The 20,966-nt window shown below is 45.1% G+C and overlaps 1 protein-coding gene across 2 annotated transcripts in view; it reads left to right on the top strand.

Annotated features, from left to right (window-relative positions):
- Positions 1-10,451: 10,451 nt before the first annotated feature.
- LOC146063548 (two pore channel protein 2-like) overlaps positions 10,452-20,966 on the top strand; it is a 52,117-nt gene continuing 41,602 nt past the window's right edge. Inside the window, exon 1 of one of the 2 annotated variants that reach the window (XR_014471611.1) lies at positions 10,452-10,701. Coding sequence is in view for 1 of the 2 variants with exons in the window: in XM_083176009.1 (XP_083032135.1) it covers positions 10,603-10,701 (99 nt within the window). In the remaining variant the exon portion in view is untranslated. The remainder of the gene's footprint in view (positions 10,702-20,966) is intronic. The other variant, XM_083176009.1, reaches the window with a different exon arrangement.

The following is a 20,966-nucleotide window of genomic DNA, read 5'->3' as shown; positions in this document are numbered from 1 at the left end:
CCAACATCACCCTGCTTAATTATCTGGACTGGCATTTTATCCCCACCTTGGGAACTACCCCTCAAGCACCATTGCACTTTCCCGAGAGGATCCCCATTCCATCTTGGGCCTCACTGACTGGGACATCTCCAGAGAACCACATGAAGTTTCTTACTATTGGAGCACCATTTCCTTCATCAATTACAGACGCATTTTAGAGAGGATCCCCAAAGCCACCAAGTCCCTCTACAGGACTGGGACACCTCCAGCAGCAAATAAAGGAATACAATTGGACTCAACATCTTCTTTCCCAAAAGTGCCGGGACTTTCTGAGTGACCAGAGCAGGTTATTCATGCACAGACAGGTCTATATGCTATTATTCAATTTTTAATCATCTTCATCATATGTTTTTATTTGTTATTTTTATAATAAATGTGTTGTGCAATATAATTTGATTGCATCATTGAAAGACCGCTGCACACCCCCCTCTTTTTCTTTGCATTTATTATGGGGTCTGACTAACCCCTGTTGCAGCAGCTCATATTGAGGCATACAGCCTTGGTGGCGCTCTTTACAGTTTACTATATTTTTTCTGGTTACAAGAGCAACAGTCTGGACAAAGTGAGGTAATATACTATACCAGCACTAGAAGGGACCAGCGCCTATCATATTAGTTACTGCACTGTAGCCAGCACCGTATCCATGGAGCACCGTAACCCTGTGTGTTTGTGTGGTGTGACCCTGTGTGCCGCTTCAATGGAATGTGTACAAGTGGCACTGTGCGGTGAAATATGAATAATGGACACTACTGTTGTGGTGTAATGTGAATTAGTGTGGACATGCCCCTTCCCAATGAATCCTTCCCCATGCCCTCTTCCCTAAGTTTTGATGCATGCAATGTCCGTATTTTAAGTATGGGGAAGGGGTTGCCCCAATTCCCTTTCTGGCACAGGGCGCCAAATTGTCTAGTTATGGCAATGGCCAGATGGCCACACAGTTGATCTAATGCCACGTCCTGCAGGAATCTATTTACTTAAAACTTTCACTGCGCCTTTTGCATAATATCGCACAGCTGCTGCATACAGAGACACGGTATCCAGTTGACAGGTCTAGGTCAACAGTCACTAGGTCAACCACTAATGGTCGAAATTGATTAGGTCGACACAAAAGAATGGTCAACATACACTAGGTCGAAATTGAAACGACTTGTTCGTACTTTACCATCCCAGGAAAAACTCATGTTGACTGCTGCCTGTGTCGACCATGTTCATGCAGACCTTTTGCCTATGTCGACCTTCTGTCAATGTTGAGCTAGTGAATGTCGACCTAGACACTGTTGACCATATATATCATAACTCAGAGACACAGCCAGGGGCAAAGCAGGATTTTAGATAGGGGGTCCAAAATGACACAATTCTAATGACATTTGATCATATTGACTTTGGCTTCATGATATCATTCCCAGACTCCTCTCCGTCCCCTACGGAGAGGAGTGGTTGTGCGTCCAACTCTGAATCAGCCTCAATGTACTTGTCACCTTTACATGTGAATGCCATTTAACATTTAGTAAGAACAAAGGATCAGGTAGTAATTTTTGCATTACAGCTTTTTTAATGCATTCACATAATTTGTTTAAACAATGGTGTAATGGAACAGTTCATAAAAATATCCTAATCTCCTTCAGATCAAGCAATAAAAACACCATTTACTGATCTTTACTTGGGAAGAAAACCGGATACATGAAATATGCTAGTGAATTGTATCACCAGCACAGGTAGTTACTCTTTATATGGTGTTGGTTTGAACAGCTTTGTGTTCGTAATCTATTTCCTATGAAGTAACTTCCCAGGCCGTTTGCAATGAGTTTACAATGGAACCCTCATGTTAAAATAATCCTGTGCTGGGCTAGACTTGATTTCGCTAAAGCTTTTGACACGGTGCCTCATAAAAGGTTATTAATGAAACTAGGTAATTTAGGGTTAGGAGATAAAATTTGTAACTGGATGAAAAACTGGTTGCATTAAGAGAGTGGTGGTAAATGGCATACATTCCAGCTGGGTTAAGGTCCAAAGTGGAGGCCCGCAAGGTTCAATATTGGGACCCACCTTGTTTAATATATTCATTAATGATATAGGAAGTGACATAGTGAATAAAATTGCAATATTTGCGGACAACACGAAATTGAGTAAGGAAATTAACTCAGGAGGGGATGTGGATACACTACAAAGTGACTTAGTTAAACTGGAAAGGTGGAAAACGCAGTTTAACATTGATAAATGTAAAGTAATTCATTATGGGAACAAAAATAAACAAGCTACTTATACCGCTTTCACACTGCCAAAACGTTTCAAAAACCAGTATCTTTAAACGGTATTTAAAACTGGTATGAGCCTTCACTTTGCAGTAGATTACCATTTTAAATACCGTTTAAGTACCATTCACATCAGTCAACCCGTTGAATCCCCTGAACACGATTCAAGGAAGAATGCAGGGGACAGTCTATCACAGGTCTGTAATCTGTTGTTTTTACTAAATACCGATTCAGAGCCATTCTCAATGCATAAAAAACGTCTCTGAAACGTGTAGGACTCTGCTTTTTAAACGTTTTGAAATACTGGTTATCTTTAACCGGTAAATCAACTCTAGCACTTTCCCACTGCAGCCTTAAACATTTTGAAATGGAAAAAAAACGGCAATATACCGTTTAACAAGTGCGGTGTGAAAGAGGTATTATAGGCTAAATGGAGGTATTATAGGGAGTTCTGCTGTAGAGAAGGACTTAGGGGTCATCATAGATGAAAAATTGGGTAATAGTGCACAATGCTCAAGTGCAGCAGCAAAAGCAAACCGGACAGTGACATGCATTAAAAGGGAAATGGATTCAAGGGATGTCAATGTGATAGTGCCTCTTTACAAGGCATTGGTGAGACCACACTTGGAATACTGTGTTCAGTTCTGGGCACCGCACCTTTAAAAAGGACATAAACTAATTGGAACAGGTACAGAGAAGGGCGACTAAGCTAGTAAAAGGTCTCGAATCACTAGAATACAAACATAGGTTAACCAGGCTGAATATGTTTTCACTGGAGAAACGGAGGTTGAGAGGCATAGGCGAATCTAGGGGGTGGTCCAGGGGGGCACAGGACCACCCATTAGCCTATTTTGTAGCTGAGGGATTTCCAACGAGCCCAGCCCCGTGTCTCTAGACCCCTGGGAACTGGAGATACTGCCAGGCAAACCTGGAACGTTTTCCCTATAGGATAACATGGGACCCGCTAATTCCGACCCCCACCCAGTTCAACGGCTGCCAGTTCCCCCTTCGGCATCATTGAAGCTCGAGGTTGATCTCAGTCGAACCCAAATCGCTGGGCCTTCAATCTGATACCAGGCTGGATCCATATGGGTAATTGGTTTTTTTTTCATTTCTTAAATGTAATTTCATGACTGTTTATGTTCTTTGAGGGCAGATTTCTCTGGAACCAGACAGTCCAGTTTCGCGGGACCAAAATCATTCAAAGCCAACTCAAAAGTTCTTCAATATGATACTGGTCTCATGTAAATGGATCAGTTGGTTCCGAAGATATAGCTGGTTGGTTAAAGGGGGGTAGGGAGAGGGGAGTGGTTGTCTTTCCCCCTCACACCAGAAAATGCAGGGACTAGGTTGGTGTATAAGGGGTCAGCCTGGGAATGTCCATGCATGATCCTGGGACCATATTCCCAGGTAAATCCCTGCATTTTCTGTTGTGAAAGGGGTATTCTTTCAAACAGCCGTGACCTGCAGTGCTCTGAATACAGCCGGGCAGCCCCCTGCTCTCTGCCCAGCTGTCAATGTCACCCCTGCAGCTTCCGCTCCAATTCTTCTCCCCGCTTTCACCTCAGCCCGCCCCCCTTTAATCATGTGGTGCCGCACAATATTTCAAATGTCCACTCGGCACACCAGGAGAGGAGTGGGAGCGTGCTCTGCGCTGCGCTCTGCTCCTCTCCCCATTGAAGCAGCTGCACCGCTCTCCATCTCTCCCTGCAGCAGAAGCAAAGGCTCATATAAAAATTTACAGTAAGTGGCACTTTTGGGGGCATTGCTTGAGGGGCGCTACAAGTGGCAGTATGTGGGGGCATTACACATAATGTGTGGCTTAATGTGTAAGGGGCATTAAGGTGTACAGCATCATGTGTAAGCGGCATTATGTGTGCAGCATCATGTGTGAGGGACACTATGTGTGCAGCATCATGTGTAATGGGTACTATGGTGCGCGGCATCATGTGTAATGGGTACTATGGTGTGCGGCATCATGTGTAATGGGTACTATGGTGTCCGGCATCATGTGTAATGGGTACTATGGTGCCATCAAGCAAGAACCCCCTAGCAATGAGTACGTAGGTAAGCAGCACTTATGTGGCAAATATGTAATGGGCATTACGGTTTGTTATATAGTATGTAATGGACATCATGATGTGTGGCACAATGTGTAATGGGCATTATGGTGTGTGGCCTTATGTGTAATTGGCATTACTGTGTATGGTCTAAAGTGTAATACCACACCCCTTTTTGTGATGCCACGCCTCCTTCCCATGAGGCCACGCCCATTTTTGCAGTGCGGCTGTGCCATGCAAAGGTCCCCCTGCTGTTATGTCTGGATCTGGGACCACCCATTACCATAATTCTAGATTCGCCTATGTTGAGAGGTGATAAGATTAGTATGCTCAAATACAGGATTGGGAATCATATGGAACTGGGAGATGATTTGTTCACTAACAGGTCTATACTTAGGATACGCGGGCTCGAGGAAAAGACATTTTGTACTTAATTAAGAAGTGGATTCTTCACCATTAGAGCAGTAAAATTCTGGAACTCATTGCTGGTTGCGGTGGTTACGGCAAGTAATGTTAATCAATTTATAGCAAAACTGGATGCATTTTGAACTCGATGGACTAACGTCTTTTTTCAGCCTTAATTACTATGTAATTACTATGGATCCTATTGCATAATGTATCCATCATGGCAGGGCTATTTCATGAGGGAAGGGGGTCATATGCAGAGTATTCCCCCATAGACTCAGCGCCCTTGTGCAAGACAGATCCTTTACCCATTTATAATACACCAATGCACCAATATTTAGATGAGCAGGGGTCATTCTCCGGGACCCCTCAACATTATACAATATACGACATACTTGCTGACTTTGCTGCCCAGCCCCTGGGAGGAGACAGACAGGTTGTTGCATTGGGGGCATGGGACTGCTGATAAAGTGGGCTGTTTGGGTGGCTTGGTGGCAAGGACACATCATCATGGTTCCGACCCCCCGCAGGGGTCACATGCTTAGGAGCTGTGTATTTTGGTAAATATTAACCATCCTGCTCTGTATCTCTTCCACCAGACTCTCCTCAGGAAGAGGTTGAATGTACTGTAAACTTAATAAATAAATAAATAAATAAAACTGCAGACATTAAGGGGGACATTTACCAAAATGGATTCGTAGAAAAAAGGTGTATTCGTAGGGAGAAATACACCTTTTTTTTACGAATTTGTATTTTTGGGATTTACAATCCCAAAAATACAACAATTCGTATTCCTAAAGATGGAACATTCGTATTTGTATTTACAAATACGAATGTCTACACCATCGATAGAATACGACAGAAATCACCATTCAAAAGAATGGTGGTTTCTGATTTACTAAGCAGCCGTACTGATAATACGGCTGCTTAGTGGTGTAAAACACCCACGCAAATACGACAGGAAAATAGAACACCATTTTCATGTCGTATTTGCGTTTTAGCCTGCACGGATCAGTCAGATCCGTGCAGGCTTCAGTGTAAAAAAATAGAAAAATTAAATAAATAAAAAAAAAACGGCGTGGGGTCCCCCCCACAGCCGAAACCAGCACCAGGCTGACGGAGCCTGGAGCCGGTAATTAAAAATCAGGGAACCCGACAAATAGGGGTTCCCTGATTTTTAACAACCAGCCCCAGGCTCCTGCTCTGGGGCTGGTTCCCAAAATACGGGGGACAAAATGAGTAGGGGTCCCCCGTATTTTAAGAACCAGCCCCAGGCAAAACCAGCCAGCAGGGTAATGCCACAGCCGGGGGGAGACTTTTTATGCAAGTCCCCCCGGCCAAAGCATTAACCCTACCGACCAGTCAGCCTGGCCAGGGGCCCTGGGGGAGTGGGGACCCCCCCAATAAAGGGGTCCCCCCCCTCCAGGACTTACCTGACCAGGCTGAAGCCTGGTGCTGTCCTCGATGCCCCTGGGCGGTGGGCATCGAGCTGATAGCGGTGTAAAAAATAGAACAAACTATTGTTTTTTACTGTGGCACTACAAGTGCCAGCAAGCCTCCCCAGCAAGCTGGGACTTGGAGAACCACAAGTCCCAGCCTGCTGGGCATTAAAGGGCCCGCTGGGTCTTGTAGTGCCACAGTAAAAAAATAGTTAAATAAAACACACTGACACCCGTTTTAAATACAAGTTTAATACACACATTACATACATACTGATACTTACCTTTTCCTGATGTCCTGTGTCGTCCTCCAGGTCCATGTATCCATCATGGCAGGGCTATTTCATGAGGGAAGGGGGTCATATGCAGAGTATTCCCCCATAGACTCAGCGCCCTTGTGCAAGACAGACCCTTTACCCATTTATAATACACCAATGCACCAATATTTAGATGAGCAGGGGTCATTCTCCGGGACCCCTCAACATTATACAATATACGACATACTTGCTGACTTTGCTGCCCAGCCCCTGAGAGGAGACAGACAGGTCGTTGCATTGGGGGCATGGGACTGCTGATAAGGTGGGCTGTTTGGGTGGCTTGGTGGCAAGGACACATCATCATGGTTCCGACCCCCCGCAGGGGTCACATGCTTAGGAGCTGTGTATTTTTGTAAATATTAACCATCCTGCTCTGTATCTCTTCCACCAGACTCTCCTCAGGAAGAGGTTGAATGTACTGTAAACTTAATAAATAAATAAATAAATAAAACTGCAGACATTAAGGGGGACATTTACCAAAATGGATTCGTAGAAAAAAGGTGTATTCGTAGGGAGAAATACACCTTTTTTTTTACGAATTTGTATTTTTGGGATTTACAATCCCAAAAATACAACAATTCGTATTCCTAAAGATGGAACATTCGTATTTGTATTTACAAATACGAATGTCTACACCATCGATAGAATACGACAGAAATCACCATTCAAAAGAATGGTGGTTTCTGATTTACTAAGCAGCCGTACTGATAATACGGCTGCTTAGTGGTGTAAAACACCCACGCAAATACGACAGGAAAATAGAACACCATTTTCATGTCGTATTTGCGTTTTAGCCTGCACGGATCAGTCAGATCCGTGCAGGCTTCGGTGTAAAAAATCAGGAGCCGACTTTCTCGGCTCCTGATTGGCCGCTAGGCAGCCAATAGAATTCAGTCTGAGGAGAGGCGCCGAATATGAAACATCTCAGCATCTCTCCTCAGCGCGATGCAGAGACAGCGGAGACAGCGTGGACCGGCGACAGCTTCAACATTACCTGGATTACGTCGGATCAAGAGAAGACTTCTTCAGCGCAGGACCAGGTGAGTAGGATTTCCTTCCACAGCTCCAACATGGATTTCTTCGGACCCGGACACCGCCATGGACCTGGAGGACGACACGGACCGTCGACATGGACCTGGAGGACGACACAGGACATCAGGAAAAGGTAAGTATCAGTATGTATGTAATGTGTGTATTAAACTTTTATTTAAAATGGGTGTCAGTGTGTTTTATTTAACTATTTTTTTTACTGTGGCACTACAAGACCCAGCGGGCCCTTTAATGCCCAGCAGGCTGGGACTTGTGGTTCTCCAAGTCCCAGCTTGCTGGGGAGGCTTGCTGGCACTTGTAGTGCCACAGTAAAAAACAATAGTTTGTTCTATTTTTTACACCGCTATCAGCTCGATGCCCACCGCCCAAGGGCATCGAGGACAGCACCAGGCTTCAGCCTGGTCAGGTAAGTCCTGGAGGGGGGGGACCCCTTTATTGGGGGGGTCCCCACTCCCCCAGGGCCCCTGGCCAGGCTGACTGGTCGGTAGGGTTAATGCTTTGGCCGGGGGGACTTGCATAAAAAGTCTCCCCCCGGCTGTGGCATTACCCTGCTGGCTGGTTTTGCCTGGTGCTGGTTCTTAAAATACGGGGGACCCCTACTCATTTTGTCCCCCGTATTTTGGGAACCAGCCCCAGAGCAGGAGCCTGGGGCTGGTTGTTAAAAATCAGGGAACCCCTATTTGTCGGGTTCCCTGATTTTTAATTACCGGCTCCAGGCTCCGTCAGCCTGGTGCTGGTTTCGGCTGTGGGGGGGACCCCACGCCGTTTTTTTTTTTATTTATTTAATTTTTTTTTACACCTTGCAGCCTGCACGGATCTGACTGATCCGTGCAGACTGCCTACAAATAATTCGTATTAGCAGCCGTATATACGGCTGCTAATACGAATTCCTACGACATCGGTGGGTTACAAAGCAGTCGTATATGACTGCTTTGTAACTGATCCTCCGGAACACGACTTTGCATACGACTTAAACAGTCGTATGCAGTCGTAGGGAAAATACCAATACGAAAAACTAGGTTTTTCATATTGGTAAATTTCCCCCTAAATAACAATTGGAGAGCTGTCATGACTTGTCCAATCAGCTGCACTGACAATCATTCATGCCGATTATATTTTAAACTTTACCTTAACTGTGAAACCTGGAAAAAAAGTGACAGTAGCATATCTGGGATATGATATTACCAAAAGGGTCAAAGATAAGACACTTGGGAGAGTTGGGAGAGGGAGATCCACTTACTGCACGAGCTTTTAAATTAATTATCAAGTTACTTGTGGAGTATCACGGCTCCCATTGCATGCCATATGTAGTGGCATGAGATGAGATGCGATTTTGCAGTTTTTTAGCTATTTTTAGCAAAAATCGCATTGCATTGCATCGCATGCAATCAAATCGCATGCGATGCGATCGCATGCGTTTTTGCACTGACATGCATCCAAATGCATGGAAAGTGTTGCAAACATGTTAAAGGACACCTGTGAAGCCCGCGAGGGGACGCGGACACCTGTGAAGGTATCCGCGTCCGCTCGCCACGCTTCGGGCTCGGTGGCTCGCTGCGCTCGCCACACTTTCTATTCTCAACTCCACACCGACGTGGATAGTCGGGGTATGAAAAGGTCATAGGACGTGTACCGCCGCCCCTCGCGAGCTCGCTGGGCTCGCCACGCTTCGGGTTGGCGTTGATAGTGGGGGTGGTACACTCTGAAAAATGACATTTGGGGGCATTTAACATGTTTGCTACACATTTCCATGCATTTGGATGCATTTCAGTGCAAAATCGCATGCCATCGCATTGCATGCGATGCGATTTTTTAGCATACGATGGACATCGTGGGAGCCGTGATACTCCACAAGTACCATTATCAATACAAGCAGTGCTGACTGCTCGCTGTTACAGTTCGCACGGTCAGTATTCAACTGACCCCCTGCACATGCCGTTTCCCTGTCGATAGGTTTTTGTAGCCGCTAAAACAGCGAGGCTCGCGGCTAAATGCAGCTGGCTCCCTGCATTAGCCACGAGCCTCACTGTTTGGGGGAATCCTCACTGTTCTCTGGCAGTGAGGATTCCCCTCGAAAGCAGAATAGGCGCAGGGGTTATTAGCGAGGGTTGCTTGTTTTCGGCGATCCCCGCCGTTTTACCCCCTTGCTAGCCACATTCAATACGGGCCAAAGAATTAACACTGCAAGTTGTATGTGTAGAATTTCTAATTGAGATTTGAATATATTTGTACTTACTGAAAGATCACACGGGGAGAGTCTGAGATTTATCACATTATATCGACCTTTTTCCTATGTGGACATTGTCACTGTCAACCATTTGGTGTTGACCCAATTACATTGACACTGTTGACCTTTTGTATCATAACTGAAGGGTGGAAAAATCATTTGATGGTGAGTGAATGTTTTTTTCCTCCGTGTGGACACATAGGAGCGGATGGTGGCACGGGGGAGCGCATGGTGGCACGGGGATTCACTCTGCGAGAGGGCATGCGTTTGGCAGGGCAGCATTTACCTACTCACTGAGCAGTGAATATATGCAGCCTAGAGAGCAGGTCTGAATCATGTCCTTAGGCAACTGCCTAGCATCTCCTTATGATATTGATAGGCTTGTGAGGCATTGCCTGGCGGTATACTATGGAACATAATTATTAAACAGAACCCCAGCTATTATTCATAGCTATTAGCTAAAGTGCTAAACATCCCAACAAGTTGTCTCACAGCAGAGCAGACCCCAAGCAGCAGGAAAACAATGCTGTTTATTATCTCACAGCACACATCCATCTTCTGTCCATCATCATCTGCGGAAGGTGAAACTTGAGCTATTCCCTTATTCTTGCTGAGCTCAGTGAGCTGTTTCCGTTCGGTCACATGACCCCATTCCAAACTCCAGATCATCATCCTGCAGGAGGGGAACCGCTCACTGCGTCCTGCATAGTGAATAAGGCGCAGCAGCGGCGGCGGCGTTATTACTGATGGGCAAGCCTCGCTCACGCACTGTCTGCGGCTGATCTGTACCTCTCTGTTCCATCGGTTTGCAACATGACGGAAACTGGAGCAAAAAGTAACCTAGATCTCAGCAGCAAAGGAAATAACGGGACGGAGGGAGGATGCACGGTGGAAGTGGATGGTCCTAATGAGGTAGGGCGTCTCTCACTCATGCTGGATATTTAATAAGAACTACTAGTTGCACAATGTAAATAAAATACATCGATGTGCTATATTGGTAACTGCATGTACCGTATGCTGGCATGGTATAAGCCCTATACAGTGCAGCACCTCGGTGGCTGGGTCTCATTATCTGCTGGTGAATCCTGGGTGTTGTTTCTGCAGCACCAAATAGGACAAGCCTGGCTAATAAACGTCTGTGCTTGGTGCAAAACTTCCATTTTTCTGCAGATACTGGTTGTTAATGGGGTTTATTTTGTGTGGTAGGAACCTTGATTCCATTTTCCTTTACTCTGTAAAGTAGAAATGTGAATGATTTTTGTGTGAGCCCAGCAGAATTCCCTGGCACTGGAAGGCTTGCACTGCACATTCCTCTTGCTTACCAATGATTTCAATTATATAACTTTGTTTCTGAAGCCCATTAACTGCCCTTTAGTAGAGTACGTCCCCATTTTGGTTTTCATGCAAGTGAATTAGCCGGGTGAGAGTTTGCAAAAAGTTATCGCTGGTTAAAAATATATTTTTTACATGGATTTCGTCATGAAATAGAACGAATATATGCAGTACCAAATTGATTCATAAACAATATATTTATAATAAAGTGCTAAGGTCTGTTGCAGTGGCGGCTCTCAACTCAGAGGAGGAGAGGGGCTGCCAAGATGCCAAGCACCCTCCTCTGGTGCCACCACTGCTGGTCCCGCCGCCGCCTCCATCTGGCTTCACACAGTGGCGGATTTTACATGGGGGGGGGCTGCAGCCCATAGGTAAAAACCGCCACTGGTCTGTCATGTCTCCAACATGTGCAGTGTGGGGCAGGGGGCATGTCTCAGAGGCCAATAGCTGTTGCATCAGTTAGGGGACAGACCTTCCCAAATGCTGCCATTTTAGTCCAGGTTTTAAGGATATCCTTGCTTGAGTCCAGAAGGTTAAATCAATTTGACTAAGGGGCTAATGAATTCATCAGTGCTCAAGCATGGATATCCTTATAACTAATAAGCGCCTTGAGTCCTATTGGAGAAAGAGCGATATATACATAAAAAAAGAATAATTATTATTATAACTAGGACTGTAATGGCAGAGTTTGTGGCGAGATACAGCAAGCATCGCCAAAAACTTGTGAAGCTTGCCTCCTCATGCACACCGGCGTTTACTATTGCCGTATGCATGAAGAATTCTGCAAAGAATGGCACTTGCGGTATGAGCAGTCCTTGTCAATGATAGGACTTATAGGTGCGGAACCCGTAGTGCTATCTGTGCATGCGTTGAGTGAAGTGCGTGTTGCTGGGAGGGATCCGGTTGGAACCCTCATAGCAGGGGATGTGCGATAGAAGCCCAAAGGCTTCTATGGGCAGCACTGATTTTAAAATCGTATTGCTCACCACATCCAAGCCCCAGTATGTACCGCAAGATACATGTTTTATTACACTATGTGGATAAAAATAATTGCACACTGACACTAATCCATCATCTGCAGTGATGCCTGATAAATCATCTGTCGTATCCATAGAACCGCCACTATGTAGGGAGCACAGAGCTATCCGGAACGTCTCTCTGAGTTAATGTGACCATACATTACAACTAGTGGACTGAGTCCATTTTAACATGGAATTCAATGGGAAAAATGGGTCCTTTTCATACCCCTACTATCCAAGTGGGCATGAAGTTGGATATAAACCTGTGGCTCGCCACAGGTTTATATCCAGCTCCATGTCCACTTGGATAGTAGGGGTATGAAAAGGACCCATTTTTCCCATTGAATTCCATGTTAAAATGGACTCAGTCCATTTTAACATTGAATCCTATGGAAAAATCGGGTCATCGCATCACATGCGATATGGTCGTATGCGATGCGATATCTCATCGCATCTGATTGTATGCCTTAAGTTAAGGCATACAATCAAAAAATCGGCAGCCCAGATAATACATAAGTACCAATGAAAGTCTAACATTGTAACACCCCCTCCATGTTATACTGTATATACCAGGGCTGGGCAACACCGGCCCTCCAGATGTTAATGAACTACACATCCCAGGATGCCTTGCATCAGTTTCAGCATGGCCACATAGCAAAACTAATGCAAAGCATCCTGTGATGTGTAGTTCATTAACATCTGGAGGGCCGGTGTTGCCCAGCCCTGGTATATACTGTAGGCACTTTACACTCTGGCATCAGATGTTCTTCTGGCACGTCCATCTGATATGAAAAGTAAAACTCGTGATTCATCATGTCATAACACTCGCCACCATAGTTCTACTGCCCAGATATTGCGCTCTCTACACCATTGTGTGCACTGTGCTGCATTCTTCTTTATAATTAAAGGTTTATGAGAAGATGCTCGCCCATAATACTCATGTGCATGGGTCACCCTACAATTTGTTCTTGTCAAAATCAACACACTATTGGCCATTTGGATCTCGTGTAGAGGTATGCATGGGATAACTCCTGTTCTTTCACAGCTCCCTGGTTAGACACTGGGTTACAGTTTCCGAAGTCTTTCGGGGTGAGGAGATTTTTGCCTTTTTTAATCACATTAAAGGATTTAGGGAGCTTTCTGACATCCGCAATGCCTCTCATACCTCCGATCGAACAGCCTACGATTATCCACTTTTCAAACTCTGTTGGTTCCTTCCGGCAAACCATTTCCTTAGCAAATGATTTAATTTGTTCCTTCTAACCATTTTATACCCTCATTAACTTGTCTGCTGCAGGAGCTTACCATTTCACTTGCATTAGATAAATAACCATGAATCATTATACTCCACTTCCATTGATAGTAGGTGTCCCCCAAAATTTTATTCTTGGCCCTCTTCTTCTCTATCTCTACACGTCCTCTCTGGGTGAGCTTATTTGCTCACTCGACTTCCACTAGCACATCTATGCTGATAATACTGAAATCTACCTCTCCTCTCCTGGGCCCTTATTCTGATCGGTGCGGATTTTTCCGCATGCGGTCGTACCGCCGATGGTTTTCGACTGCGCATGTGCAGAGGTCACTCTGCGCATGTGCAAGCGGTTTCGCCGCACGTATTCTTTAGACGCCGCACAGGGGGCGGAGAGGGGCGTGAAGGGCTACTTAGCCTCATTACCCTATGTATACGCCCCGCGTTTCATGGGGGTTCCCATGCAAACGCAGGGCATATGCATGGTAATGAAGCCGTGACGCATGTGTAGGGGGCGGGCATCTGACATCGCCGGATGTCAGCTGCCCGCCCCCATACATGATTTCATACGGACAAGTGTCCGTGTGGTCTAGGGTGGCGGGCGCTGGTGGAGCGTGTGGCCCTGCATTCGATGTTCGGCGACCATCGAATGCAGGGGCTGCTCCCAAGATGGAGGAGGCGTATCCCCGTCCACTTTCATGCGGACCGCCACATATCCGCGTACGGACGGAGGTGGCGATCCGTATGGAAGGCGGGGATTCGCCTGCACGGTCCTGGCCGCATATTCTGATCTGGCCGCACAGATCAGAATAAGGGCCCTGATCTCTCTCCCTCTATCCTCACTCATATCTCCAACTGTCTCTCTGCTGTCTACTCTTGGATGACCCAGCACTTTTTTAGACTTAAAATATCAAAGACTAAGCTGGCTTCTTCCCACCCTCCTGCATAAAACCCGACCATCTCTCATCCTAACCTACTGTTTATGCTCACTTCTTCCCATTCTGTGACACCCCTGGCTGTCTGCCCCTTCCCTTGAATGTAAGCTCTCACGAGCAGGGCTCTCTTTCCTCATGTGCCCTTCTTAGAATATATAAACCTCTGCCACCCTGATAATTGCTTCAGTGTCCTGTCCCCTGATGCAACTATCCATATTAACCATGTACTTGTCCTAAACTGTCTTGTGCTGTAATTCGTTATGTGTTTTTGCTCATAACTATTCTCTGTAAAGCGCTGCGGAATCTGTGTGCGCTATATAAGAAACTGTTAATAAATAAATAATCATTTTATTATATGGCGCCACAAGGGTTCTGAAACGCCTAACGATACATAAATGAGCATAAAAAAAATTGAATATAAGCACATGGCAATTTAGGACAAGTACATGATAAATAATGACAATTCCATCAGGGGACAGGACACTGAAGCAATTAGGGTGGCAGAGATATATTTCAAGACAAGCACATGAGGAGAGAGGGCCCTGCTCGTGAGAGCTTACATTCTAAAGGATGTAGCTTTATATTTGAAGGTTTGGAACACTTTCATTCTGCCTTTGCTCATGTACTTTTTTTTAGGGTTTGAAAAGATGAAAGGATTATAGGGTTCGATTCAGTAACGATTGGTCCCCGTCATATTTGCACCGGGGACCAATGTTTTTGCTCTGTATATGCTAATATTCACATTTGCAGGGTCACTGTGCGGAAGCATCTGGCTATTTCCAGTCACAAGGTGATCACATGGGAGGGGGATGGAGGCGGTGATGGAGATGGCACATGGAATGGGCGTGGCCACAAAATGGTGGGCGCACACAGGAAAACACTGGGCGTCCCCACACGAACGCAGGTGGCCGATGCCTGCCAGGGACGGGCTGCTCAGGTTGCATGACGTCAGTGTCCGCCCCATTCTTGGAGCCAGACACTGCAAATAGACAGCGCAGCGAGCCATGCGAGGGGACGCTGTGCACTGTAACCTGTGTCCCTGTCGACTGTGTCGACATTCTGTTAAAAAACCTTTTGACTGTTGACCTAGACCATGTCTACCTAATGACCTGTTGACCTTTCAGTATGTCGACCTAATGACTGTCGACAATCTTAAGGTCAACCATATGATCCACACCCATTTGCGGACGGGAAAAATCGTTTGATGGTCGGTGACCATCGAATGATTTAACTCCCGTGCGAATGGATGGTTATGCTAAACATCAATTCACAATGCAGCAGGGATGTTCGCGGGGCGGCAGGGGGTTGGCCATTTGCTCTCCCGGCATTGGATGGATCACTAAGCACCAAATTTGCACTACTTAGCGAGTCAGTGTGAATCCGGCCCATAGAGAGCACTGCTAGGCACAGTGTGAATCAGGCCCATAGAGAGCACTGCTAGGCACAGTGTTAACAGGATTATAAGACAAATAAGACAAAAACTACGCAACAGAGCTTTAGTCCTCTCAACTTCCAGCTGTGTTGTTCTGGTATCTAAACTACACTCCGTGTAAAGTCAAATAATCATTAATAAAAGATCAGTAACTGCTTCTCACTTCATTATCTACAGTTAAACATTATGTGTGCGCTAATTTTGTTTAATCTTGTTTCATTTCAACAGCGGAGTTGTGAGAGCGCATTTCCACATTCCACTATCAGGATTTGCCAGCATAAAATGACTCATAGTTTTTGGGGGGGTTGATATCTAAACACTGACAGTGATGCTCAGGTTTTCCACAGATCACATTATTTTAGCTTTAGCTGTCCCCTCCCGCAGCTGCACCTAAACTCTCCCCCTAATACTTTCCTTGGGCGTCTTTTTGACATTGTGAGCATTGGGATTCTGACCACACGGTCACCCCCCCCCCCCCCCCCCCCCCCACATTTTTAAATCTCCTGCCCCCGCAGCTCCCCGGGAGTCTTTACATGCGATAAATTGGGACCGACTTGCCCAAAGTGTATGGGAGCCATTACACCTACCTTGTGTGGTCGCATGTTTCAGAATAGGTAGTAAATGCACTACTTACCCATGAGGTGCCCACAGAATGTTTAATTTGTTTCTATGTGAACATTCAGATGCCACCCAGTAGCAAGCATGCAGAGGATATAGGGAAGACACTGATATATGTACAAGTCAGAATAGCTCGTAATGACATAACGATGCATGCACAGTTTATAGAACCTTACCGTCTTCTAGTATAATAAATGACACTTGCAGTGTTTATAGGAAGGAAATAATTGGAGAAGTCTCTTAATTTAGTGCCTCTATATAAATAATGTGACCTGTAAATAATGTACTTCCTCTTTGTCAGCCAGCACCTGTGCACTAGTAGTTCTCTGTTTAGAACCAACCAGGGGTCAGGGAACTTTTTTTTTACCTTTTACCCCCTCAAATATATTTAGATACGCCAACATTGCCCCCAGGGCTTAAAGTGGTCATGCAGAGTTGGGGGAACTCATTCATTGTTCTGTGCCACCTAATTACCCCCCCCCCCCCCCTCCCATTACACAGAGACAGGGCCAGTGGTAGGGTTTTGGCAGCCCCCTGCAATCTAGAATGCTTTTCTGTGAGAATTACTGTTCATGGCCAATGTGGAGGTTAAAATGTTCCACCTCACCATTAGAGGTGGTGGACCTCAGTTGCACCCCGTTCCCCCTCACTTTAACCCCTGATTGCCCCCTTTATTTGAAAGGAAGGAATGCCTATACTAATAATAATTATCACAGCAAAATATATATACTGTGTGTGTGGATTTATCTTACATACATTTAATATAGCCGAGGAGGGCTCATGATTGCAGCTGGCACCGAATACGCACTGACACTGATTATGAAATGGGGCTGAAGACTCCGCTGCCAGTGTCTCCTGGAACAAATTTGCATGAGCCAGGTCCCGGCGGTGCTCTGTACGGCAGAGCCGGGAGCTTCCTGGGGGTAATGTGCGGTCACGTTGCCGATTCATATGCATGCCCGGTTGTGTCTCGGTAGCTAGACTGTCCATTACTCCCAGGAATTATATTTTTGATCTACACCATAATTTAAAGACCAAAATATGATCAGTTTTGATCACTTATGCTTGTAAAGGCCCCCATACACCAATTGGAGAAGTCGCATTGGATCTCCTTGAACTGTCCAACTGCTTCCTGGGCAGCAGTAATGCATGCAAAATATTGTATACGATCATTTTGTATACAATACATTGCATGTGATCCCAGCAAGGCCTGCGGGATCTGATATATCTATAGTGCAGGCCTTGTAATCTAGGAGCCTCTATCCCATGCACCCGGGATGGATGGATGAAACCAGGCAAAAATGCTCTCGTTTAAGGGTTCTGTGGAGGAAATTGCACATGGATAATCCTTTTCGAAAGGAGCACAGGTGCTGAGAAAGAGGGAGGGGGTGGATACAAAGGGGGTTATTCTGGTTCAATCGCAAAGACAAATTCACTCTCAGATGGACAAAACCATATGCAATGCAGAAGGGGCCCCAGTCGACATTTTGACTGTCAACATTGCCCATGTCGACCTAATGCTTGTGTCGACCTTGCTGCCTGTCAATCCAGTGGTGTCGACCCAATGCTTGTCAACCTAGTTGGTGTAAGACCTAAGAACCCACACCCCTCAGAACAAAGGCATTGTCATCAGTCACATGACTAGTTACTAGTTTTGAAAATGTTGACGTTAGAAAATTTTGTTGAGTAGCATAAAAGATAAACTTTTTTATTGTATTATACAGGATATCAGATACTGTATATAGATGTATTAGCAAAGCATTTACATTATCCTCTGTTTAATAATTTCCTTAAAACCTCATTCATGTGTGTGCGCTATACCTACTGTAAGTATTTATGTAACAAATGTAGCTTTAGTCCATGCTTTCAGCATATTTGCTGAGCTACAGATTACTAGGAGAACGCGAAATATCTTAAACCCTTTACATACTATGCAATAAAGGCAGACATTTGTACGATCAGGAAAACCTTGACAATATTATCGTACACAGGGGCGCCGATTTATATTTTTCCCGGGGGGTGCTCCCCCCTGGGGACTAACCAGTCAGGGATCCTGGATCCAGCGGGGTCCTAGCAGCGGATATGCCGTCAGCAGCAGGGTCCCTGCGGAAGATGGGAACTAGCAGCGGTATTAATACCGCTACTAGTTCCCATCTTCTGCAGGGGCCCTGCTGCTGACGGCATATCCGCTGCTGGGACCCCGCTGCTGTGGCCCATGCCGTGGGTGCTCCACACTTTCCGTGGGTGCTCGGGCCCTTGAGCACCCACGGTTTTGGCGCCTATGATCATGCATATCGTTCAGTGCATACGAATAGTGGTTCATTATTGCCCACCATTCTCGGATGCACATTCAGTCAAATTTTGTCTGTTATTTATGACTGTGCATATTGTACAGTGTGTGTACTAGCGATAAAGATACATTTTTCTTGAAACAAGATGGTCAGCAGTAATGCAAACTTTTTTTTATCGTTTAAAATTGTTCAGTGTGGAAGCTTTATATCGTTCATTCTGTAGCTTCCGGGAGTTCAAGGGAAACGGTTAATAATATCATTGTCTGCCTTTGTCGCATAGTGTGTGTGTATGCGGCTTCAGCTTTGTATTCTGCTTATTGAAGTGTAGGATACAAATACTGTAGTGACTATTTCTTAATACAGTAAAAGTACAATAATAAACAATAGAAATTGTGTCTACTCCTAATAGATAACCGCTTACAAGCTATAAGTCAGCTATAAAGGCACAGAGAACCATTGTTTTTGTTGAGTTGGGTGTTAAAGTTTTACAGATGTTTCTTTTTATTTCCTCAGAATTGTATAAGGGTTGAAGCCAAAGAAAAGTAACAGAACTAAAGTCAGCACTATTATTACTATTTAGTTTTTGCTTTTCTAAAACATTAACTGTGGTGCATTGTCTAGGTTACGTTCTGTTGGCAGTCACCCGTAATTGCTGTCCTGTAAATAATATAATCAGGGAGTTTGGCACATTGAAATGCTTTAAAATGTTCTGCAACAGATATTGGATATATCCACTGAAGACCACTGCTACTATGAGCATAAGTATATGCCAAGCATTGGAAAGCAAAACCTTCTGGATCTTGGCCCTGATGGACAATACCATCTATAAATGGAGTTGCCAGTTCAAGTTCAGGACGTGAGACCACTTGGATTAACATAACTTGTTCAGAACATTAAAAAGTCTCCCCATGAGAGGTCCCGTCGCTCACCACAGGTACTATTCCATTAGATATCCATTTGGATGGTGAAACAAATAGCCCGAAAACCCTTGTTCTTAACTTGTGTTGGCTGCAGAAGCCAACGGACTTGAAGGTGAAGAGCCAATGGACACTCTCTACCTTCCCCTGCAGGTAGCACATAGCCATGAATGCAAAGTAGGGCTCCTGTGTCATAAACCTTAAATGTGTCCACACATCATAAAGGACATCTCTGATCAGAAATCTTCATGCATATGGCATTAATAAATGTCGTTATCATTAATAAATGTCGTTCTCATTAATAAATGTCTTTATGCAGCAGTTACATGGAGAAGAACCTGGTTGTGGCATTAGAAACAGACAGTTGTAGTAAATGGAGTGCATTCTATGGAGGGACATGTTACCAGTGGAGTACCCCAGCGATCTGTACTTGGATCAGTGCTCTTTAATATCTTTGTTGGCGACATTGCAAATGATATTGAAGGGAAAGTATGCCTCTTTACGCATGACACACAGATATGCAGAAGGGAAGACAAACAGGGAGGGGTAAAAGAAATGAATGATAATCTAGGTAGACTTGAGGAATGGTCAAGAACATGGCAGCTACAGTTTAGCACCAACATGCAAAACCATGCACTTGGGTCTCAAAAACCCAAAAGCTAAATATAGTCTAAAGGGTACTATAATGGAAACTACTGAGGATGGAGATTTGGGAGTCACTACTTCAAGTGACTTAAGGTGGGGAATCAATGCAACAAAGCAATGCGAAAGGCAAGTCAGATGCTTGGTTACATAGGGAGAGGAATCGGTCAGAGGAAAATTAAAGAAGTAATAATGCCACTGTCCTGCCTTATCAGGTACTCCAGTTATGGAGTCCATGGGCTGAATTGTCATATTGCACCCGATCTCCCATTGCCGGGCACGTGGGTGAAGGGCAATATGCAATTGATGTTTGTTTTAGCGCTGAACATTAGGGTCGGGTATAGTTGTGCATAGCACCCCTGTGCAGTGCCAGCTGAAATGACAGTGCTGCCAGCCGTGCAAACATTTGAATATGGCCCCATATCTCGAGAATTCTATGAATACATTAGAAAGCATACAAAGAAGGGGAAAGGGGGACATGATAAAAATGGTCAAAAAAAATATATCAGGGGTTTAGACAAAATACAAAACGGATATACAGCCACTAGGAACTAGTGGCTGATTGGGCACTAATATACAGTATATATTAAATAATACTTAAGGTTCTTGTGTAGTTTCATGGCGGCAGTTACGTAGTTGGCATAGCGTCCCTGTCAGAATCAGTGTAGTGTTCCCGCAGGCAGCGTAGTCGGCGTCCCTGTCAGAATCAGCGTAGTGTTCCTGCGGCCGCAGCCGTTGGGCT

Source organism: Crinia signifera, chromosome 3 (genome assembly GCF_055691185.1).
Source record: "Crinia signifera chromosome 3, ASM5569118v1, whole genome shotgun sequence".
Lineage (NCBI taxonomy): Eukaryota > Metazoa > Chordata > Amphibia > Anura > Myobatrachidae > Crinia > Crinia signifera.
Note: the sequence above shows the minus strand (reverse complement) of the source record. Positions and strands in the feature narration are given on the sequence as shown.